Here is a 22,925-nt window from a genome sequence, read left to right on the forward strand (position 1 = left end):
CGATCGAGTGCTTAATAGAATGGGTAGATATGATCCCTGCCCACAAGATGCTTACAGTCTACTATGGGGGGGGGGGGGGGGAAGACATTAAAATAAATTACAGATCGGGAAATCTGCCCAGTATAAGAACATTTTCATAAGTACTGTGGACCTGGGGAGAGTATCAAAGTGCTTAAAGTCAACTCAGAGGGATCACTCTGTTACCTGAGCCATTTTTCAAAAACGCTGTTCATTCATTCAATCGTATTTATTGAGCGCTTACTGTGTGCAGAGCACTGGACTAAGCGCTTGGGAAGCGCAAATCGGCAACCTATAGAGACGGTCCCTACCCAACAACGGGCTCACAGTCTAGAAGGGGGAGACAGACAATAAAACATGTTCTGCACACATTTCCCAGCTCCCTTAAAATATAAAACTGTTGCCCATTCATCTCTGCAATCAATCAATCGTATTTACCGAGAGCGTACTGTGTGCAGAGCACTGAACTAAACGGTTGGGAGAGTACAATATAACAGCCTCAGCTGTTCCACTCAACTGAGGCCAGATATTCTGTTTTCCAATAGTGTTTCTCCCTCACATCTGAAAGAGGACTTGAGTGTGTTGATTGAGGGTAAAGGTGTTATGCTGAGAGTCTTAGACATTTACAATCCCTCTTAGGTCTCAGAGCCCATCGCGAGTTGTGGCTTGAGCTGATAATGGGGATTTTTATCCACTTTACAGACGGCTAAATTGAGACTGTGAACATCATAATGTTGTTTTGTACATATTTGCTATTCTATTTATTTTGTTAATGATGTGGATCTGGCTTTACTTCTATTTATTCTGATGATTTGACACCTGTCCACGTGTTTTGTTTTGTTGCCTGTCTCCCCCTTCTAGACTGTGAGCCCGCCGTTGGGTAGGGACCGTCTCTATATGTTGCCAACTTGTACTTCCCAAGCGCTTAGTACAGTGCTCTGCACACAGTAAGCGCTCAATAAATACGATCGAGTGAATGAACGAATGAACAGAGCTGGTAAACACATTCCCTGCCCACGACGAGTTTACGGTCTAGAGGGGGAGACGGACATTACTATAAATCAAGAAATTACGGCTACGTACGGAAGTGCTGTGGGGCTGAGGGAGGGGTGGATGAAGGGTGCAAATAATAATAATAATGGCATTTATTAAGCGCTTAGTATGTGCAAAGCACTGTTCTAAGCGCTGGGGAGGTTACAAGGTGATCAGGTTGTCCCACAGGGGGCTGACAGTCTGGATCCCCATTTTACAGAGGAGGGAACTGAGGCACAGAGAAGTTAAGTGACTTGCAGGGCAAGGGTGACGCAGAAGGGAGCGGGAGAGGAGGAAATGAGGGCTGAATGCAATAAGATGAAACTTGTGACCATTGGCTTGTAAGTACTCGTGGCTCAGTGGAAAGAGCCCGGGCTTTGGAGTCAGAGGTCATGGGTTCAAATCCCGGCTCCGCCAATTGTCAGCTGTGTGACCTTGGGCAAGTCACTTCACTTCTCTGGGCCTCAGTTCCCTCATCTGTGAAATGGGGATGAAGACTGTGAGCCCCCCGTGGGACAACCTCATCACCTTGTAATCTCCCCAGTGCTTAGAACAGTGCTTTGCACATAGTAAGCGCTTCATAAATGCTATCATTATTATTACTCAGTCAGCTCTCTCCTTCGTCCCCCTCCAGCCCAGCTTGCCTGCTTCATTCCTCTCCAGCCGATCAACTCCGCCTCATCTTTCCCACTACGGAGCTCTTGATCATACCCTCCTACCTTCCTGGAACTCAAGACTGTAAGCTCATTGAGGGCGGGGAATTTTTTCTACCAACTCCGTTGTATCGTACCCTAACAGCCGCTTAGTACAATGTTCTGCACACAGGAAGTGCTCAATAAGTAATAATAATAATGATGGCATTTATTAAGTGCTTACTATGTGTAAAGCACTGTTCTAAGCGCCGGGGAGGTTACAAGGTGATCGGGTTGTCCCACGGGGGGCTCACGGTCTTCATCCCCATTTTACAGCTGAGCTAACTGAGGCCCAGAGACGTGAAGCGACTTGCCCAAAGTCACACAGCTAAGCGGCGGAGCTGGGATTTGAACCCATGACCTCTGGCTCCAAAGCCCGGGCTCTTTCCACGGAGCCACGCTGCTTCTCTACCATTTATCGACTGATTGAACTTCTTCGCCTTTCACATCTGACAACTCCAATCAATCAATCAATCGTATTTATTGAGCGCTTACTGTGTGCAGAGCACTGTACTAAGCGCTTGGGAAGTACAAGTTGGCAACATATATAGTCCCTACCCAACAGTGGGCTCACAGTCTAAAACTCCACCCCCTCAACGGCACTGAACTTCTCAAATTAGGTGTCCTCCAGGAAGCCTTCCCTAATTATTTCCTAATCTCCCTTCCTTATACCCCTCTAACTGTGACTTCAGTACTTCCACATCCCCTATGCACCTCAGCACTCACAGCGCTCAGAACAGTGCATGGCACATAGTAAGCGCTTAACAACCGCCATCATTATTATTATTACTTTTTCTTACCTGTCATTTAGGTTAGTGTCCATCTCCCTGGTTAGATTTTTAAATCCTCGAGCACGTCCACCAATTCTACGGTCCTCTTCTACTTGGTCGGGAGAGTGCTCGGCACCCGTGGGTACTTGAAAATACTAACGATTGGTTAATCGGTCATTTCTGTTTCATTTGAACAGGTGCGGTTGTGATATAGTAACAGAAGTTGTGTTAAAACACGTTTGGCTAGGCATTATCAGCACAGACAGCGCAGTTGCTCACCCTTAGATTGTGAGCTTGTAACAACCCTCGCTCTTGGCACTGTCCTCCGCTAGACTGTAAAACCCTCCATTCCATCGGAAACTCTTTGTGGGCAGAGACTGGTATCTTAATAATAATAATGACGGCGTTTATTAAGCGCTTACTCTGTGCGAAGCGCTGTTCTAAGCGCCGGGGAGGTTACGAGGTGATCAGGTTGTCCCACGGGGGGCTCACGGTCTTCATCCTCATTTTCCGGGTGAGGTCACTGGGGCCCCGAGAAGCGAAGTGGCTTGCCCAAAGTCACACAGCTGACAATTGGAGGAGCCGGGATTTGAACTCATGACCTCTGACTCCCAAGCCCGGGCTCTCTCCACTGAGCCACACTGCTAACTCTAGTGTATTGTAGTAATAATAATAATAATAATAACGGTACTTGTTAAGCTCTTACTTTGTGCCACACACTGTTCCAAGTGCTGGGGTAGATGCAAGATAATTGGGTTGGACACAGTTCCTGTCCCACACAGGGCTCAGAGTCTTAAGAGGCAGCGTGGCTCAGTGGAAAGAGCCCGGGCTTTGGAGTCAGAGGTCATGGGTTCGAATCCCATCTCTGCCGCTTAATAATAATAATAATAGTAGCATTTGTTAAGCGCTTACTATGTGCAAAGCACTGTTCTAAGCGCTGGGGGGATACAAGGTGATCGGGTTGTCCCGCGTGGGGCTCACAGTCAATCAATCAATCGTATGTATTGAGCGCTTACTGTGTGCAGAGCACTGTACTAAGCGCTTGGGAAGTACAAGTTGGCAACATATAGAGACAGTCCCTACCCAACAGTGGGCTCACAGTCTTCATCCCCATTTTACAGATGACATAACTGAGGCCCAGAGAAGTGAAGTGACTTGCCCAAGGTCACACAGCAGACATGTGGCGGAGCCGGGATTCGAACCCATGGGCTCTGACTCCAAAGCCCGGGCTCTTTCCACTGAGCCACGCACTTGTCAGCTGTGTGACTTTGGGCACGTCACTTCACTTCTCTGGGCCTCAGTTCCCTCGTCTGTAAAATGGGGATTGAGACCGTGAGCCCCCCGTGGGACAACCTGATCACCTTGTAACCTCCCCAGCGCTTAGAACAGTGCTTTGCACATAGTAAGCGCTTAATAAATGCTATTATTAGAGAAGCAGCGTGGCTCAGTGGAAAAGAGCCCGGGATTTGGAGTCAGAGGTCATGGGTTCAAACCCCGGCTCCGCCAATTGTCAGCTGTGTGACTTTGGGCAAGTCACTTCACTTCTCTGTGCCTCAGTTATCTCACCTGTAAAATGGGGATTAAGACTGTGAGCCCCATGTGGGACAACCTGATCACCTTGTCATCTCCCCAGCGCTTAGAACAGTGCTTTGCACATAGTAAGCGCTTAATAAATGCCATTATTATTATTATTATTATTATTATTATTATTATTATCAATCCCCATTTTACAGGTGAGGGAACTGAGGCCCAGAGACGTGAAGTGACTTGCCCAAGGTCACACAACAGACAACCGGCAGAGCTAGGATTAGAACCCATGACCTTCTGATTCCCAGGCCCTTGCTCTATCCACTGGGCCTCGATGCTTCTCTACGAAGCACTTGGGAGAGTACAATACAACAGACTTAGTGGACACGCTCTTTGCCCAAAACAAGCTTACAGTCATGAGCCTGGGTCAGAGGACCCGGGTTCGAATCCCAGTTCCACCACTTGACTGCTGTGTGACCTTGAGCAAGTCACTTCACTTTTTGTTTTAGAATGGTATCTGCGAAGCACTCACAACGGGTCAATGCTCTAAGCACGGGGGAAGATACAAATTAATCAGACTGGACACTGTTCCTATCCCACACGGGGCTCACAGTTGGTGTACTGTGATCAGAAGCAGCATGGCCTAGTGGCTTTGGAGTCGGAGGTCATGGGTTCAAATCCCAGCTCCGCCACTTGTCAGCTGTGTGACTTTGGGCAAGTCACTTCACTTCTCCGGGCCTCAGTTACCTCATCTGTAAAATGGGGATGAAGACTGAGGCCCCCGTCACTTCATCATCATCGTCAATTATATTCATTGAGCGCTTACTATGTGCAGAGCACTGTACTAAGCGCTTGGGAAGTACAAATTGGCAACATATAGAGACAGTCCCTACCCAACAATGGGCTCACAGTCTAAAAGGGGTCACTTCACTTCTCTGGGCCTCAGTTACCTCACCTGTAAAATGGGGGTGAAGACTGTGAGCCCCCCAGTCACTTCACTTCTCTGTGCCTCAGTTACCTCATCTTTCAAATGGGGATGAAGATTGTGAGCCCCACACAGGACATCCTGATTACCTTATATCTATCCCAGTGTTTAGAACAGTACTTGGCACATAATAAGTGCTTAACAACTACTACAACTACAACTACTACTGAGAGCTCACCTCCTCCAGGAGGCCTTCCCAGACTGAGCCCCCTCCTTCCTCTCCCCCTCGTCCCCCTCTCCATCCCCCCATCTTACCTCCTTCCCCTCCCCACAGCACCTGTATATATATATATATATATGTTTGTACATATTTATTACTCTATTTATTTATGCATATTTATTCTATTTATTTTATTTTGTTAATACGTTTTGTTTTGTTGTCTGTCTCCCCCTTCTAGACTTTGAGCCCACTGCTGGGTAGGGACCGTCTCTATATGTTGCCAACTTGTACTTTCCAAGCGCTTAGTACAGTGCTGTGCACACAGTAAGCGCTCAATAAATACTATTGAATGAATGAATGAATGACAACCCGATCACCTTGTAACCTCCCCGGTGCTTAGAACAGTGCTTTGCACATAGTAAGCGCTTAATAAATGCCATCATTATTATTATTATTAAGAGCAGGGGCTAGAGAGCCGGAGGGCAGGGGTTCTAATCCTGGCTCCACCACTTGTCTGCTGTGTGACCTTGGGTAAGTCGCTTAACTTCTCTGTGTCTCGGTTCCTTAAATAAATAAATAATGATGGTATTTGTCAAGCGCTTACTACGTGCCAAGCACTGTTCTAAGCGCTGGGGAAGATACAAGGTGATCGGGTTGTCCCACGTGGGGCTCCCAGTCTTAATCTCCATTTTACAGATGAGGGAACCGAGGCACAGAGAGGTTAAGTGATTTGCCCAAAGTCACACAGCTGACAAGTGGCAGAGCCAGGATTAGAACCCGCGACCTCTGACTCTCAAGCCCGGGCTCTTTCCACTGAGCCACGCTGCTTCTCACAAAATCCCTTCATCTGTAAAATGGGGATTAAGACTGTGAGCCCCACGTGGGACAACCTGATTACCTTGTATCTACTCTAGCGTTTAGAACGTAGCTTGGCACGTAGTAAGTGCTTAAAAAATTCCAGTATTATTATTATTATTAATAAGCACTTGAATTTCCTTGAAAAATAAATAAATAAATATATTATCACATCGATCAACCTGATTACCTTGTATCTACTCTAGCGTTTAGAACGTAGCTTGGCACGTAGTAAGTGCTTAAAAAATTCCAGTATTATTATTATTATTAATAAGCACTTGAATTTCCTTGAAAAATAAATAAATAAATATATTATCACATCGATCAACCTGATTACCTTGTATCTACTCTAGCGTTTAGAACGTAGCTTGGCACGTAGTAAGTGCTTAAAAAATTCCAGTATTATTATTATTATTAATAAGCACTTGAATTTCCTTGAAAAATAAATAAATAAATATATTATCACATCGATCAACCTGATTACCTTGTATCTACTCTAGCGTTTAGAACGTAGCTTGGCACGTAGTAAGTGCTTAAAAAATTCCAGTATTATTATTATTATTAATAAGCACTTGAATTTCCTTGGAAAATAAATAAATAAATATATTATCACATCGATCAACCTGATTACCTTGTATCTACTCTAGCGTTTAGAACGTAGCTTGGCACGTAGTAAGTGCTTAAAAAATTCCAGTATTATTATTATTATTATTATTAATAAGCACTTGAATTTCCTTGAAAAATAAATAAATATATATATTATCACATCGATCAACCTGATTACCTTGTATCTACTCTAGCATTTAGAACGTAGCTTGGCACATAGTAAGTGCTTAAAAAATTCCAGTATTATTATTATTATTAATAAGCACTTAAATTTCATTGAAAAATAAATAAATAAATATATTATCACATCAATCAATGGTATTTATTGAGCACTGTACTAAGCACCTGGGAAAGTACATTCCAGCGCTTAGAACAGTGCTTTGCACATAGCAAGCGCTTAACGGAGAAGCAGAGAAGCAGCGTGGCTCAGTGGAAAGAGCCCGGGCTTTTGGAGTCAGAGGTCATGGGTTCGAATCCCGGCGCCACCAATTGTCAGCTGTGTGACCTTGGGCAAGTCACTTCACTTCTCTGGGCCTCAGTTCCCTCATCTGCAAAAATGGGGATGAAGACTGTGAGCCCCCCGTGGGACAACCTGATCACCCTGTAACCGCCCCAGCGCTTAGAACAGTGCTTTGCACATAGTAAGCGCTTAATAAATACCATCATTATTATTATTAACAAATACCAACATCATCATCATCATCATCACAACAATGTAACTGACCCATTACCTGCCCATAATGAGTTTACAGTCTAGAGGGGGAGACTATTATTATTATTATTATTAATAAGCACTTAAATTTCATTGAAAAATAAATATATTATCACATCGATCAACCTGATTACCTTGTATCTACCCTAGCGTTTAGAACGTAGCTTGGCACATAGTAAGTGCTTAAAAAATTCCAGTATTATTATTATTATTAATAAGCACTTAAAATTTCATTGAAAAATAAATAAATAAATATATTATCACATCGATCAATGGTATTTATTGAGCACTGTACTAAGCAGTTAATAGTCTCCCGTGCTAGTCAGCACTTAGCAAATGGCATATACATGAATAAATAGATTAAAAAATAAATTAATAAACGCATCATCGACGGGCCAGCAGACAACATGGGGGGAGACGGACAGTCAGTCTGGACTGATGGGTAACGTGGAACCGTAATGCTCTTGAATGTATTGGTCACGAGAAGCAGCACAGCGTTGTGAACAGAGCCCGAGCCTGAATGTCATGGGTTCTAATCCTGACCTCTCCACCTGTCTGCTGTGTGACCTTGGGCAAGTCACTAAACTTAATAATAATAATGATGGCATTTATTAAGCGCTTACTATGTGCAAAGCACCGCTCTAAGCGCTTCCCTGGGCCCGAGTTCCCTCATCTAGAAAGTGGGGATTGAGCCCCGGGCAAGTCCCTTCATGTCTCTGGGCCTCAGTTCCCTCATCTGCAAAGTGGGGATTGAGCCTTGGGCAGGTCGCTGCACTTCTCTGGGCCTCAGTTCCCTCGTCTGTCAAATGGGGATTGAGGCTGTGAGCCCCGCGTGGGACAGGGTTGGCGCCCAACCTAATTCGCTTGTAATAATAATAATGATGGCATTTATTAAGCGCTTACTATGTGCAAAGCACTGTTCTAAGTGCTTCCCTGGGCCCGAGTTCCCTCATCTAGAAAGTGGGGATTGAGCCCCGGGCAAGTCCCTTCACGTCTCTGGGCCTCAGTTCCCTCATCTGCAAAGTGGGGATTGAGCCTTGGGCAGGTCGCTGCACTTCTCTGGGCCTCAGTTCCCTCGTCTGTCAAATGGGGATTGAGGCTGTGAGCCCCGCGTGGGACAGGGTTGGCGCCCAACCTAATTCGCTTGTAATAATAATAATAATAATAATAATAATAATAATAATGATGATGGCATTTGTTAAGCGCTTACTATGTGCAGAGCACTGTTCTAAGCTCTGGGGGGGGGATACAAGGTGATCACGTTGTCCCATGTGGGGCTCACAGTCTTAATCCCCATTTTACAGATGAGATAACTGAGGCTCAGAAGTGAAGTGACTTGCCCAAGGTCACACAGCAGACATGTGGCGGAGCCAGGATTCGAACCCATGACCTCTGACTCCAAAGCCCGGGCTCTTTCCACTGAGCCACACTGCTTCTCTGTATCCACCTCAGAGCTTAGTACAGTGGCTGGCGCATAATAAGCATTTGACAAGTACCACCGTGGCTCAGTGGAAAGAGCCCGGGCTTGGGAGTCAGAGGACGTGGGTTCTAATCCCGCACCTGCCACTTGTCTGCTGTGTGACCTTGGGCAAGCCACTTGACTTCTCTGTGCCTATCTCAGCTGTAAAATGGGGATTAAATGTGTGAGCCTCACGTGGGACAACCTGATTGCCCTGTCTCTCCCCCAGCGCTTAGCAGAGTGCTTGGCACATAGTAAGCACTTAACAAATGCCGTCGTTATTGTTATTATTAGTACTATTATTGTGTATATAGCTATAATTCTATTTATCTATTTTGATGGTATTGACACTTGTCTACTAGTTTTGTTTTGTTGTCTGTCTCCCCCTTCTACACTGTGAGCCCCTTGTTGGGTAGGGACCATCTCTGTTGCCTGATTCTACTCCCCAAGCGCTTAGGCCAAGTGCTCTGCGCACAGTTAGTGCTCAGTAAATACGACTGAATTAATGAATGAATCTATAATAATAATGATAATAATGATGGCATTTATTAAGCGCTTACTATGTGCAAAGCCCTGTTCTAAGCGCTGGGAGTTTATAAGGTGGTCAGGTTGTCACACGTGGGGCTCACAGTCTTCACCCCCATTTTACAGATGAGGTAACTGAGGCCCAGAGAAGTGAAGTGACTTGCCCAAGGTCACACGGCTGATAAGTGGCGGAGTCGGGATTTGAATCCATGACCTCTGACTCCAAAGCCCGGGCTCTTTCCACTGAGCCATGCTGCTTCTATAATTCCGTTTATCTATTTTGATGCTATTTGATGACTGTCTCCTTGTTTTGTTTTGTTCTCTGTCTCCCCCTTCTAGACTGTGAGCCCGCTTTTGGGTAGGGACCGTCTCTATATGTTGCCCAACAGTACTTCCCAAGTGCTTAGTGCAGTGCTCTGCACACAGTAAGCACTCAATAAATACGAATGAATGAATGCTCCCCACACAGTAAGCTTTCAATAAATACGAATGAATGAATGAATGCTCCCCACACAGTAAGCGCTCAATAAATACGAATTACTATTACTATTACTACAATTACGAATTACTACAATTACTGAGTTAGTACAGTACTCCACACACAGTAAGCTTTCAATAAATATGAATGAATGAATGAATGCTCCCCACACAGTAAGTGCTCAATAAATAAGAATTACTATTACTATTACTATTACGAATTACTACAATTACTGAGTTAGTACAGTACTCGGCACACAGTAAGCTTTCAATAAATACGAATGAATGAATGAATGCTCCCCACACAGTAAGTGCTCAATAAATACGAATTACTATTACTACTATTACGAATTACTACAATTACTGAGTTAGTACAGTACTCCGCACACAGTAAGCTTTCAATAAATACGAATGAATGAATGAATGCTCCCCACACAGTAAGCGCTCAATAAATACGAATTACTATTACTACTATTACGAATTACTACAATTACTGAGTTAGTACGGTACTCCGCACACAGTAAGCTTTCAATAAATACGAATGAATGAATGAATGCTCCCCACACAGTAAGCGCTCAATAAATACGAATTACTATTACTATTACTATTACGAATTACTACAATTACTGAGTTAGTACAGTACTCCGCACACAGTAAGCTTTCAATAAATATGAATGAATGAATGAATGAATGCTCCCCACACAGTAAGCGCTCAATAAATACAAATTACTATTACTATTACTACTATTACGAATTACTACAATTACTGAGTTAGTACAGTACTCTGCACACAGTAAGCTTTCAATAAATATGAATGAATGAATGCTCCCCACACAGTAAGCGCTCAATAAATACGAATTACTATTACTACTATTACGAATTACTACAATTACTGAGTTAGCACAGTACTCCGCACACAGTAAGCTTTCAATAAATACGAATGAATGAATGAATGCTCCCCACACAGTAAGCGCTCAATAAATATGAATTACTATTACTACTATTACGAATTACTACAATTACTGAGTTAGTACAGTACTCCGCACACAGTAAGCTTTCAATAAATACAAATGAATGAATGAATGCTCCCCACACAGTAAGCGCTCAATAAATACGAATTACTATTACTATTACTACTATTACGAATTACTACAATTACTGAGTTAGTACAGTACTCCGCACACAGTAAGCCTTCAATAAATACGAATGAATGAATGAATGAATGAATGAATGGGTAGAGAAGCAGCATGGCTCAGTGGAAAGAGCCCGGGCTTGGGAGTCAGAGGTCACGGGTTTGAATCCTGACTCCGCCACACGTCAGCTGTGTGACTTTGGGCAAGTTACTTCACTTCTCTGGGCCTCAGTGCCCTCATCTGTAGAAATGGGGATGAAGGCTGCGAGCCCCCCCGTGGGACAACCTGATCACCTCGTATCCTCCCCAGCGCTTAGAACAGTGCTTGGCACATACTAAGCGTTTAACAAGTGTCATTACTATTATTATTATCATCATTATTATTGGCCTTCTCCCTGTTGGGCCGGGCGTCGACGGATCGAGGCCTCAGAGGTGCTGAGGGAGTGCTGACATCCCGCCATGTAGGCGGGTCACGTGGCCGGCCGCGCGGAGGCCCCGGATGTGCCGTGGCTCCTTCCCCTTTGTCCCTCCCGCCCTAAGATCATCATCATCATCATCATCAATCGTATTTATTGAGCGCTTACTGTGTGCAGAGCACTGGACTAAGCGCTTGGGAAGTACAAGCCGGCAACATATAGAGACGGTCCCTACCCAGCAGTGGGCTCACAGTCTAGAAGGGGGAGACAGAGAACAAAACCAAATCAATCAATCAATCAATCAATCGTATTTATTGAGCGCTTACTATGTGCAGAGCACTGTACTAAGTGCTTGGGAAGTACAAATTGGCATCACATAGAGACAGTCCCTACCCAACAGTGGGCTCACAGTCTAAAAGGGGGAGACAGAGAACTGAACCAAACATACCAACAAAATAAAATAAGTAGGATAGAAATGTACAAGTAAAATAAATAAATAAATAAATAAATAGAGTAATAAATATGTACAACCATATATACATATATACAGGTGCTGTGGGGAAGGGAAGGAGGTAAGACGGGGGGATGGAGAGGGGGACGAGGGGGAGAGGAAGGAAGGGGCTCAGTCTGGGAAGGCCTCCTGGAGGAGGTGAGCTCTCAGCAGGGCCTTGAAGGGAGGAAGAGAGCTAGCTTGGCGGATGGGCAGAGGGAGGGCATTCCAGGCCCGGGGGATGACGTGGGCCGGGGGTCGATGGCGGGACAGGCGAGAGCGAGGTACAGTGAGGAGATTAGTGGTGGAGGAGCGGAGGGTGCGGGCTGGGCTGGAGAACGAGAGAAGGGAGGTGAGGTAGGAGGGGGAGAGGGGATGGACAGCCTTGAAGCCCAGGGTGAGGAGTTTCTGCTTGATGCGCAGATTGATCGGTAGCCATTGGAGGTTTTTGAGGAGGGGAGTAATATGTCCAGAGCGTTTCTGGACAAAGATAATCCGGGCAGCAGCATGAAGTATGGATTGAAGTGGAGAGAGACACGAGGATGGGAGATCAGAGAGAAGGCTAGTGCAGTAGTCCAGACGGGATAGGATGAGAGCTTGAATTAGCAGGGTAGCGGTTTGGATGGAGAGGAAAGGGCGGATCTTGGAAATGTTGCGGAGCTGAGACCGGCAGGTTTTGGTGACGGCTTGGATGTGAGGGGTGAATGAGAGAGCGGAGTCGAGGATGACACCAAGGTTGCGGGCTTGTGAGACGGGAAGGATGGTAGTGCCGTCAACAGAGATGGGAAAGTCAGGGAGAGGACAAGGTTTGGGAGGGAAGACAAGGAGCTCAGTCTTCGACATGTTGAGCTTTAGGTGGCGGGCGGACATCCAGATGGAGATGTCCTGAAGGCAGGAGGAGATGCGAGCCTGGAGGGAGGGGGAGAGAGCAGGGGCAGAGATGGAGATCTGGGTGTCATCAGCGTAGAGATGATAGTTGAAGCCGTGGGAGCGAATGAGGTCACCAAGGGAGTGAGTGTAGATGGAGAACAGAAGGGGACCAAGCACTGAACCTTGGGGAACCCCCACAGTAAGAGGATGGGAGGGGGAGGAGGAGCCTGCAAAAGAGACTGAGAAAGAACGACCGGAGAGATAAGAGGAGAACCAGGAGAGGACGGAGTCTGTGAAGCCAAGGTCAGATAACGTGTTGAGGAGAAGGGGGTGGTCCACAGTGTCAAAGGCAGCTGAGAGGTCGAGGAGGATTAGGACAGAGTATGAGCCGTTGGATTTGGCAAGCAGGAGGTCATTGGTGACCTTTGAGAGGGCAGTTTCCGTGGAATGAAGGGGACGGAAGCCAGACTGGAGGGGGTCGAGGAGATACTAACATACTAACAAAATAAAATAGAATAGATACGTACAAGTAAAATAAATAAATAGAGTAATAAATATGTACAAACCTATATACATATATACAGGTGCTGTGGGGAAGGGAAGGAGGTAAGATGGCCGACCTGAACCAGCAGCTGCAGGACTACCTCTGGCAGTCCAGTGCTCTGCACACCATAAACGCTCACTAAATAATAATAATAATGGCATTTATTAAGCGCTTACTATGTGCAAAGCACTGTTCTAAGCGCTGGGGAGGTTACAAGGTGATCGGTCAATCAATCAGTCGTATTTATTGAGCGCTTACTGTGTGCAGAGCACTGTACTAAGCGCTTGAGAAGTACAAGTCGGCAACACATAGAGACAGTCCCTACCCAACAGCGGGCTCACAGTCTAGAAGGGGGAGACAGACAACAAAACCAAACATACTGACAAAATAAAATAAATGGAATAGATATGTACAAGATAAATAGAGTAATAAATATGTACAAACATATATACATATATACGGGTGCTGTGGGGAAGGGAAGGAGGTAAGATGGGGGGATGGAGAGGGGGACGAGGGGGAGAGAAGAGAGCACGGGCTTTGGAGTCAGAGGTCATGGGTTTGAATTCAGCTCTGCCACCTGTCTGCTGTGTGACCTTGGGCAAGTCACTTAACTTCTCTGAGCCTCAGTTCCCTCATCTGTAAAATGGGGATTAAGACTGTGAGCCCCATGTGGGACAACTTGATCACCTTGTATCCCCCCCTCCCCAGCGCTTAGAACAGTGCTCTGCACATAGTAAGTGCTTAACAAATGCCATCATTATTATTATTATCAGGTTGCCCCACGGGGGGGGGCTCACAGTCTTCATTCCCATTTTACAGATGAGGGAACTGAGGCACAGAGAAGTGAAGTGACTCGCCCAAGGTCACACAGCTGACAAGTGGTGGAGCTGGGATACATTCATTCAATCGTATTTACTGAGCGCTTACTGTGTTCCCCCTCTCCATCCCCCCATCTTACCTCCTTCCCTTCCCCACAGCACCTGTATATATGTATATATGTTTGTACAGATTTATTACTCATTTATTTATTTATTTTACTTGTACATATCTATTCTATTGATTTTATTTTGTTAGTATGTTTGGTTTTGTTCTCTGTCTCCCCTTTTAGACTGTGAGCCCGCTGTTGGGTAGAGACTGTCTCTATATGTTGCCAACTTGTACTTCCCAAGCGCTTAGTCCAGTGCTCTGCACACAGTAAGCGCTCAATAAATACGATTGACTGTCTCTATATGTTGCCAACTTGTCCTTCCCAAGCGCTTAGTCCAGTGCTCTGCACACAGTAAGTGCTCAATAAATACTATTGATTGATTGAGTGCAGGGCACTATGCTAAGCGCTTGGGAAGTACAAGTCGGCAACATATAGAGACGGCCCCTACCCAACAGCGGGCTCACAGTCTAATGAATAAATACAACAATTACTGAGGTAGTACAGTGCTTCGCACACAGTAAGCGCTCAATAAATACGACTGAATTAATAGCGAGGCTTTCTCCCTGGCGGGCTGGGCGTCCACGCGTGGAGGTTTCGGGGCCCACTGAGGGAGTTCTGACTTCACGCCCCGTCGGGCGGGTGGCGTGGCTCCTTCCCCTCCGTTCCCTCCCGCTCCAATATGGTGGACCTGAACCAATCAATCAATTGTATTTATTGAGCGCTTACTGTTGTGCAGAGCACTGTACTAAGCGCTTGGGAAGTACAAGTCGGCAACACATAGAGACAGTCCCTACCCAACAGCGGGCTCACGGTCTAGAAGGGGGGGACAGAGAACAAAACCGAACATACTGACAAAATAAAATAAATAGAATAGATATGTATAAGATAGAGTAAAAAAAACGTACAAACATATATACAGGTGCTGTGGGGAAGGGAAGGAGGTCAGATGGGGGGGATGGAGAGGGGGACGAGGGGGAGAGGAAGGAAGGGGCTCAGTCTGGGAAGGCTTGTGGCAGTCCAGCGCTCTGTACGCAGTAAGCACTCGATAAACACGGTTGAATGAATGAGTACAACAATTATTGTCTTAGTCCAGTGCTCCGCACAGAGAAAGCGCTCAATAAATACGATTGAATGAATAAATCCTACAATTATTGAGTTAGTCCAGTGCTCCGCACAGAGGAAGCGCTCAATACGATTAAATGAATAAATCCCACGATTATTGAGTTAGTCCAGTGCTCTGCACACAATTTTTCCTGCCCGGCAGCGCGGTGGCCGCACGATGCCAGGAGTCACTGCGAAGGACGTGAACCAGCAGGAGTTCGTCCAAGCCCTGGCTGCCTTCCTCAAAAAGTCAGGGAGGCTAAAGGTCCCCGAATGGGTGGACACAGTCAAGGTAGCCAAACACAAAGAATTGGCGCCTTATGATGATGATGATGGTATTTGTTAAGCGCTTACTATGTGCAAAGCACTGTTCTAAGCGCTGGGGGGGGGGATACAAGGTGATCAAGGTGCCCCACGTGGGGCTCACAGTCTTCATTCCCATTTTACAGATAGGGGAACTGAGGCTCTGAGAATTTAAGTGACTTGCCCAAGGTCACACAGCAGACATGTGGCGGAGTCGGCATTCGAACCCATGACCTCTGACTCCAAAGCCCGTGCTCTTGCCACTGAGCCACGCTGCTTCTCGCGCTGCTTATGACGAGAACTGGTTCTACACTCGAGCTGAAAGCGCCTAACAGGCACCAGGACTGTTAGTTTCCTGTCTATGCTTGGCACCCTTGGAGATGGAACAGCTGGGCCCGTTTTAGAGTCGGAATGGTTCTGCTCGGAACCGGAATCAATCAGGCGATGGAATTGGCTGGTGGAACTGGACAGTTTACCGGGTAACTAGGACTAGGTGTCTGGGATGGAACGATAACAGTCGAGTTGGTAGAAGTGTTCCCTGCCCACAAGGAGCTCATAGTTTAGACAGTCTGCATGACCTAGTGGAAGGAGCCTGGGTTAAGGTCGCTCTTGTCTGCTGTGCGACCTCAGGCAAGTCACTTCTCTGCCTCAGTTGCCTCATCTTGTAAAGTGGGGGTTGAGACTGTGAGCCCCACGTGGGACGATTATGACACCTGTCTACATGTTTTGTTTTGTTGCCTGTCTCCCCCTTCTAGACCGTGAGCCTGTTGTCGGGTAGGGACCGTCTCTATACGTTGCCGACTTGTACTTCCCAAGCGCTTAGTCCAGTGCTCTGCACACAGTAAGCGCTCAATAAATACGACTGAATGAATGCCAGTCTGTGTCCAACCTGATTTGCTTGTATCCACCATAGTGCTTGGCTCATAGTAAGCTCCTAATATTTACTACTCTATATATTTGTACATATTCTATTTATTTTGTTAATATGTTTTGTTTTCTTCTCTGTCTGCCCCTTCTAGACCGTGAGCCCGCTGTTGGGTAGGGACTGTCTCTGTTGCCAGCTTGTACTTCCCAAGCGCTTAGTACAGTGCTCTGCACACAGTAAGCGCTCAATAAATACGATTGAATGAATGAATGAATGAATAAGCGCTCAATAAAAATGACTGAATGAATGAGTATGAGGACATCGATGGGTAGAGGCCCCGGGGCCGCTGAGGGAGTTCTGACGTCACGCCCCGTCGGGAGGGTCACGTGGCCCCGGATGTGGCATGGCTCCTTCTCCTTCGTCTGTCCCGCCCCAATATGGCGGATCCAGTCCTCTGCACATAATAAATATGATGGAATGAATGAATGAGTGGGTATGGGGGAACTTTTCCTTCGACGGGTGGAGGCCCCAGAGCGATTGCGGGACTTCCGACGTGGCGGAGGCCCCGGATGTGGCGTGTCTCCTTCTCCTTCGTCCTTCCCTCCTCAAGATGGCGGACCTGAACCAGCAGCTTTAGGACTGTGGCAGTCCGATACTTGCACACAATAAACGTTCAATAAAGATGAATGAGTGGACATGAGGGGCTTTTCCTTCGACGGGTGGAGACTGCGGGACTTCTGACGTGGCGGAGGCCCCGGATGTGGCATGTCTCCTTCGTACTTCCCTCCCCAAGATGGCGGACCTGAACAAGCAGCTTTAGGACTGTGGCAGTCCAATACTTGCACACAACAAGCGTTCAATAAAGATGAACGAGTGGGTATGGGGAACTTTAAACGTTCAATAAAGATGAATGGCTGAATGAGTGGGTATGGAGGCCTTTTCCTTCGACAGGTGGAAGTCCCGGAGCGATTGCGGGATTTTTGACGTGGCAGAGGCCCCGGATGTGGCGTGTCTCCTTCCCCTTCGTCCTCCCCGCCCCAAAACGGCGGACCTGAACCAGCAGCTTTAGGACCGTGGCAGTCCAATACTTGCACACAATAAACGTTCAATAAAGATGAATGAGTGGACATGGGGGCCTTTTCCTTCGACGGGTGGAGGCCCCGGATGTGGCGTGTCTCCTCCTCCTTCGTCCTCCCCGCCCCAAGATGTTGGACCTGAACCAGCAGCCGCAGGACTGTGGTAGTCCGATACTTGCACACAATAAGCGTTCAACAAAGATGAATGAGTGGGTATGGGGGACTCTTTCTTCGACGGGTGGAAACTGCGGGACTTCTGACGTGGCGGAGGCCCCGGATGTGGCGTGTCTCCTTCTCCTTCGTCCTTCCCTCCTCAAGACGGCGGACCTGAACCAGCAGCAGCAGGACTGGCAGTCCAACACTCTGCAGATAATAAACGTTCAATAAAGATGAATGAGTGGGTATGGGGGCCTTTTCCTTCGACGGGTGGAGGCCCCGGATGTGGCGTGTCTCCTTCTTCGTCCTTCCCTCCTCAAGATGGCGGACCTGAACCAGCAGCTGCAGGACTGTGGCAGTCCAATACTTGCACACAATAAGCGTTCAATAAAGATGAATGAGTGGGTATGGGGGACTCTTCCTTCGACGGGTGGAGACTGTGAGATTTCTGATGTGGCGGAGGCCCCGGATGTGGTATGTCTCCTTCTCCTTCGTCCTTCCCTCCTCAAGATGGCGGACCTGAACCAGCAGCCGCAGGACTGTGGCAGTCCAATACTTGCACACAATAAACGTTCAATAAAGATGAATGAGTGGGTATGGGGGCCTTTTCCTTCCACGGGTGGAGGCCCCGGATGTGGCGTGTCTCCTTCTCCATCGTCCTTCCCTCCTCAAGATGGCGGACCTGAACCAGCAGCTTTAGGACTGTGGCAGTCCGATACTTGCACACAATAAGCGTTCAATAAAGATGAATGAGTGGACATGAGGGGCTTTTCCTTCAATGGGTGGAGACGGCGGGATTTCTGACGTGGCGGAGGCCCCAGATGTGGCGTGTCTCCTTCTTCGTCCTTCCCTCCTCAAGATGGCGGACCTGAACCAGCAGCCGCAGGACTGTGGCAGTCCAATACTTGCACACAATAAACGTTCAATAAAGATGAATGGCTGAATGAGTGGGTATGGGGGACGTTCAATAAAGATGAATGAGTGGGAATGGGGGCCTCTTCCTTCGACGGGTGGAGGCCCCGGATGTGGCGTGTCTCCTTCCCCTTCGTCCTCCCCGCCCCAAGATGGCGGACCTGAACCAGCAGCCGCAGGACTGTGGCAGTCCAATACTCGCACACAATAAACGTTCAATAAAGATGAATGAGTGGGTATGGGGGGGCTTTTCCTTCGACGGGTGGAAACCCCGGAGCCATTGCGGGATTTCTGACGTGGCGGAGGCCCCGGATGTGGCGTGTCTCCTTCTCCTTCGTCCTTCCCTCCCCAAGATGGAGGACCTGAACCAGCAGCCGCAGGACTGTTGCAGTCCGATACTTGCACACAATAAACGTTCAATAAAGATGAATGAGTGGGTATGGGGGGCTTTTCCTTCCACGGGTGGAGGCCCCGGATGTGGTGTGTCTCCTTCCCCTTCGTCCTTCCCTCCTCAAGATGGCGGACCTGAACCAGCAGCCTTAGGACTGTGGCAGTCCGATACTTGCACACAATAAGCGTTCAATAAAGATGAATGAGTGGACATGAGGGGCTTTTCCTTCAATGGGTGGAGACGGCGGGATTTCTGACGTGGCGGAGGCCCCAGATGTGGTGTGTCTCCTTCTTCGTCCTTCCCTCCTCAAGATGGCGGACCTGAACCAGCAGCCGCAGGACTGTGGCAGTCCAATACTTGCACACAATAAACGTTCAATAAAGATGAATGGCTGAATGAGTGGGTATGGGGGACGTTCAATAAAGATGAATGAGTGGGAATGGGGGCCTCTTCCTTCGACGGGTGGAGGCCCCGGATGTGGCGTGTCTCCTTCCCCTTCGTCCTCCCCGCCCCAAGATGGCGGACCTGAACCAGCAGCCGCAGGACTGTGGCAGTCCAATACTCGCACACAATAAACGTTCAATAAAGATGAATGAGTGGGTATGGGGGGGCTTTTCCTTCGACGGGTGGAAACCCCGGAGCCATTGCGGGATTTCTGACGTGGCGGAGGCCCCGGATGTGGCGTGTCTCCTTCCCCTTCGTCCTTCCCTCCCCAAGATGGCGGACCTGAACCAGCAGCTTTAGGACTGTGGCCGTCCAATACTTGCACACAATAAACGTTCAATAAAGATGAATGAGTGGACATGGGGGGCCTTTTCCTTCAACGGGCGGAGGCCCCGGGTGTGGCGTGTCTCCTTCCCCTCCGTCCTCCCCGCCCCAAGATGGCGGACCTGAACCAGCAGCCGCAGGACTGTGGCAGTCCAATACTTGCACACAATAAGCGATCAATAAAGATGAATGAGTGGGTATGGGGGATGTTCAATAAAGATGAATGAGTGGGTATGGTGGCCTTTTCCTTCGACGGGTGGAGACTGCGGGATTTCTGAGGTGGCGGAGGCCCCGGATGTGGCGTGTCTCCTTCCCCTTCGTCCTGCCCGCCCCAAGATGGCGGACCTGAACCAGCAGCTTTAGGACTGTGGCCGTCCAATACTTGCCCACAATAAACGTTCAATAAAGATGAAGGAGTGGGTATGGGGGGGAGGCCCCGGATGTGGCGTGTCTCCTTCCCCTTCGTCGTCCCCGCCCCAAGATGGCGGACCTGAACCAGCAGCTGCAGGCCTACCTGGCGCGGTCCAAGGCGGAGGCGCCGGCGGAGGGCCGGCCGGAGGGTCGGCCCGAGGCGATCGCGGAGGCGCCGTGGGGCTGCGTGGGCCGCCTGAGGGGCGTCCCGTGTCCGGAGGGCCCGGGGCGCCGGGAGCGGCTGTGGGCGAGCGGCCTGTGCCTGTCGCTGGCCGCGCCGTGCTTCGGCCTGTCGCTGCTGTACTTGCCGGTGCTGGCCCTGCGGGCCCGCAAGTTCGCGCTGCTGTGGTCCCTGGGGTCGCTGCTGTGCGTGTGTGCCTGGGCGCTATGGCGGGGCCCGGGGTGCCCGGGCCGGGCCTGGGCCCTGTACTTGTTTGGGGTGTCGGTGAGCCTGTACGGCGGCCTGGCGGTGCGCAGCGGGCCGCTGACGGGCCTCGGGGCCGCCGCCCAGCTGGCCGCCCTGGCCGCCGCCCTGCGCGCCGCCCTGCCGGCCTGGCCCGGGGCCCCCGCCCTGCGCTACGCCCTGGGGGGCCTGGCCCCGGCGCTCCCCGTCTGACCGCCACACACCCCGCCCCGGACCGACCCATAAGGGCGGACGGACGGGGGCGACCGGGCCACCACCGGGACCTGACCTGAAGCACCACCAGGGCCTGACCCGGGGAACCCCCGGACCTGTGACCCGGGGCACCACTGGGCCCTGACTCGGGGTACGACCCGGGCCACAACCGGGACTTGACCAAGGCCTGACCCGGAGCACCACCGGGGCCTGACCTGGGGCACCACTGGACCTGTGACCCAGGGCACCATCGGGATCTGACCAGGGGCACAACCGGGTCACGACCAGGGCCTGACCTGGGGCACCACCAGACCCGTGATCTGCGGCACCATCGGACCTGATCTGGGGCACCACCAGGGCCTGACCTGGAGCACCACCGGACCTGTGACCTGGGGCACCATCGGACCTGATCTGGGACACCACCAGGACCTGACCTGAAGCATGACCAGGGCCTGACCCGGGGCACCACTGGGCCCTGACTCGGGGTACGACCCGGGCCACAACCGGGACTTGACCAAGGCCTGACCCGGGGCACCACCAGACCTGTGACCCAGGGCACCATCAGGACCTGACCCGGGACTTGACCAAGGCCTGACCCGGGGCACGACCGGGACTTGACCAAGGCCTGACCCGGAGCACCACCGGGGCCTGACCCGGAGCACCACCAGACCTGTGACCCAGGGCACCATCAGGACCTGACCCGGGACTTGACCAAGGCCTGACCCGGGGCACCACCAGGGCCTGACCTGGGGCACGACCGGGACTTGACCAAGGCCTGACCCAGAGCACCACCGGGGCCTGACCCGGAGCACCACCGGGGCCTGACCCGGGGCACCACCAGGGGCACAACCGGGACTTGACCAAGGCCTGACCCGGGGCACCACCAGGGCCTGACCTGGGGCACAACCGGGACTTGACCAAGGCCTGACCCAGAGCACCACCGGGGCCTGACCCGGAGCACCACCGGGGCCTGACCCGGGGCACCACCAGGGGCACAACCGGGACTTGACCAAGGCCTGACCCGGGGCACCACCAGGGCCTGACCTGGGGCACAACCGGGACTTGACCAAGGCCTGACCCAGAGCACCACCGGGGCCTGACCCGGGGCACCACCGGGGCCTGACCTGGGGCACAACCAGGGGCACAACCGGGACTTGACCAAGGCCTGACCTGGGGCACCACTGGACCTGTGACCCGGGGAACGACCAGGGGCACAACCGGGACTTGACCAAGGCCTGACCCGGAGCACCACCGGGGCCTGACCTGGGGCACAACCAGGGGCACAACCGGGACTTGACCAAGGCCTGACCCAGGTCACGACCAGGGCCTGACCTGGGGCACCACCAGACCCGTGATCTGCGGCACCATCGGACCTGATCTGGGGCACCACCAGGGCCTGACCTGGAGCACCACCGGACCTGTGACCTGGGGCACCATCGGACCTGATCTGGGACACCACCAGGACCTGACCTGAAGCATGACCAGGGCCTGACCCGGGGCACCACTGGGCCCTGACTCGGGGTACGACCCGGGCCACAACTGGGACTTGACCAAGGCCTGACCCGGAGCACCACCAGGGCCTGACCTGGGGCACCACCAGGGCCCCAACCGGGACTTGACCAAGGCCTGACCCAGGGCACCACTGGCCCTGTGACCAGGGGCACAACCGGGACTTGACCAAGGCCTGATCCGGAGCACCACCAGGGCCCCAACCGGGACTTGACCAAGGCCTGACCCGGGGCACCACCAGACCTGTGACCCAGGGCATCATCAGGACCTGACCCGGGACTTGACCAAGGCCTGACCCGGGGCACCACCAGGGCCTGACCTGGGGCACGACCGGGACTTGACCAAGGCCTGACCCGGAGCACCACCGGGGCCTGACCCGGGGCACCACCAGGGGCACAACCGGGACTTGACCAAGGCCTGACCCGGGGCACCACCAGGGCCTGACCTGGGGCACAACCGGGACTTGACCAAGGCCTGACCCGGAGCACCACCGGGGCCTGACCCGGGGCACCACCAGGGCCTGACCTGGGGCACCACCAGGGGCACAACCGGGACTTGACCAAGGCCTGACCCGGGGCACCACTGGACCTGTGACCTGGGGCACAACCCGGGGCACAAC

The 22,925-nt window shown here is 50.4% G+C and overlaps 1 protein-coding gene across 1 annotated transcript; it reads left to right on the forward strand.

Moving 5' to 3' along the window:
• The first annotated feature begins 20,175 nt into the window (after positions 1-20,175).
• Positions 20,176-20,797, forward strand: SFT2D3 (SFT2 domain containing 3). The gene has a single exon (XM_038745302.1). It carries the CDS (start codon positions 20,252-20,254, stop codon positions 20,795-20,797), a length of 546 nt encoding a protein of 181 aa, XP_038601230.1. The 5' UTR covers positions 20,176-20,251.
• The last annotated feature ends 2,128 nt before the right edge of the window (positions 20,798-22,925 follow it).

Source organism: Tachyglossus aculeatus, chromosome 1 (assembly GCF_015852505.1).
Source record: "Tachyglossus aculeatus isolate mTacAcu1 chromosome 1, mTacAcu1.pri, whole genome shotgun sequence".
Taxonomy (NCBI): Eukaryota; Metazoa; Chordata; class Mammalia; order Monotremata; family Tachyglossidae; genus Tachyglossus; species Tachyglossus aculeatus.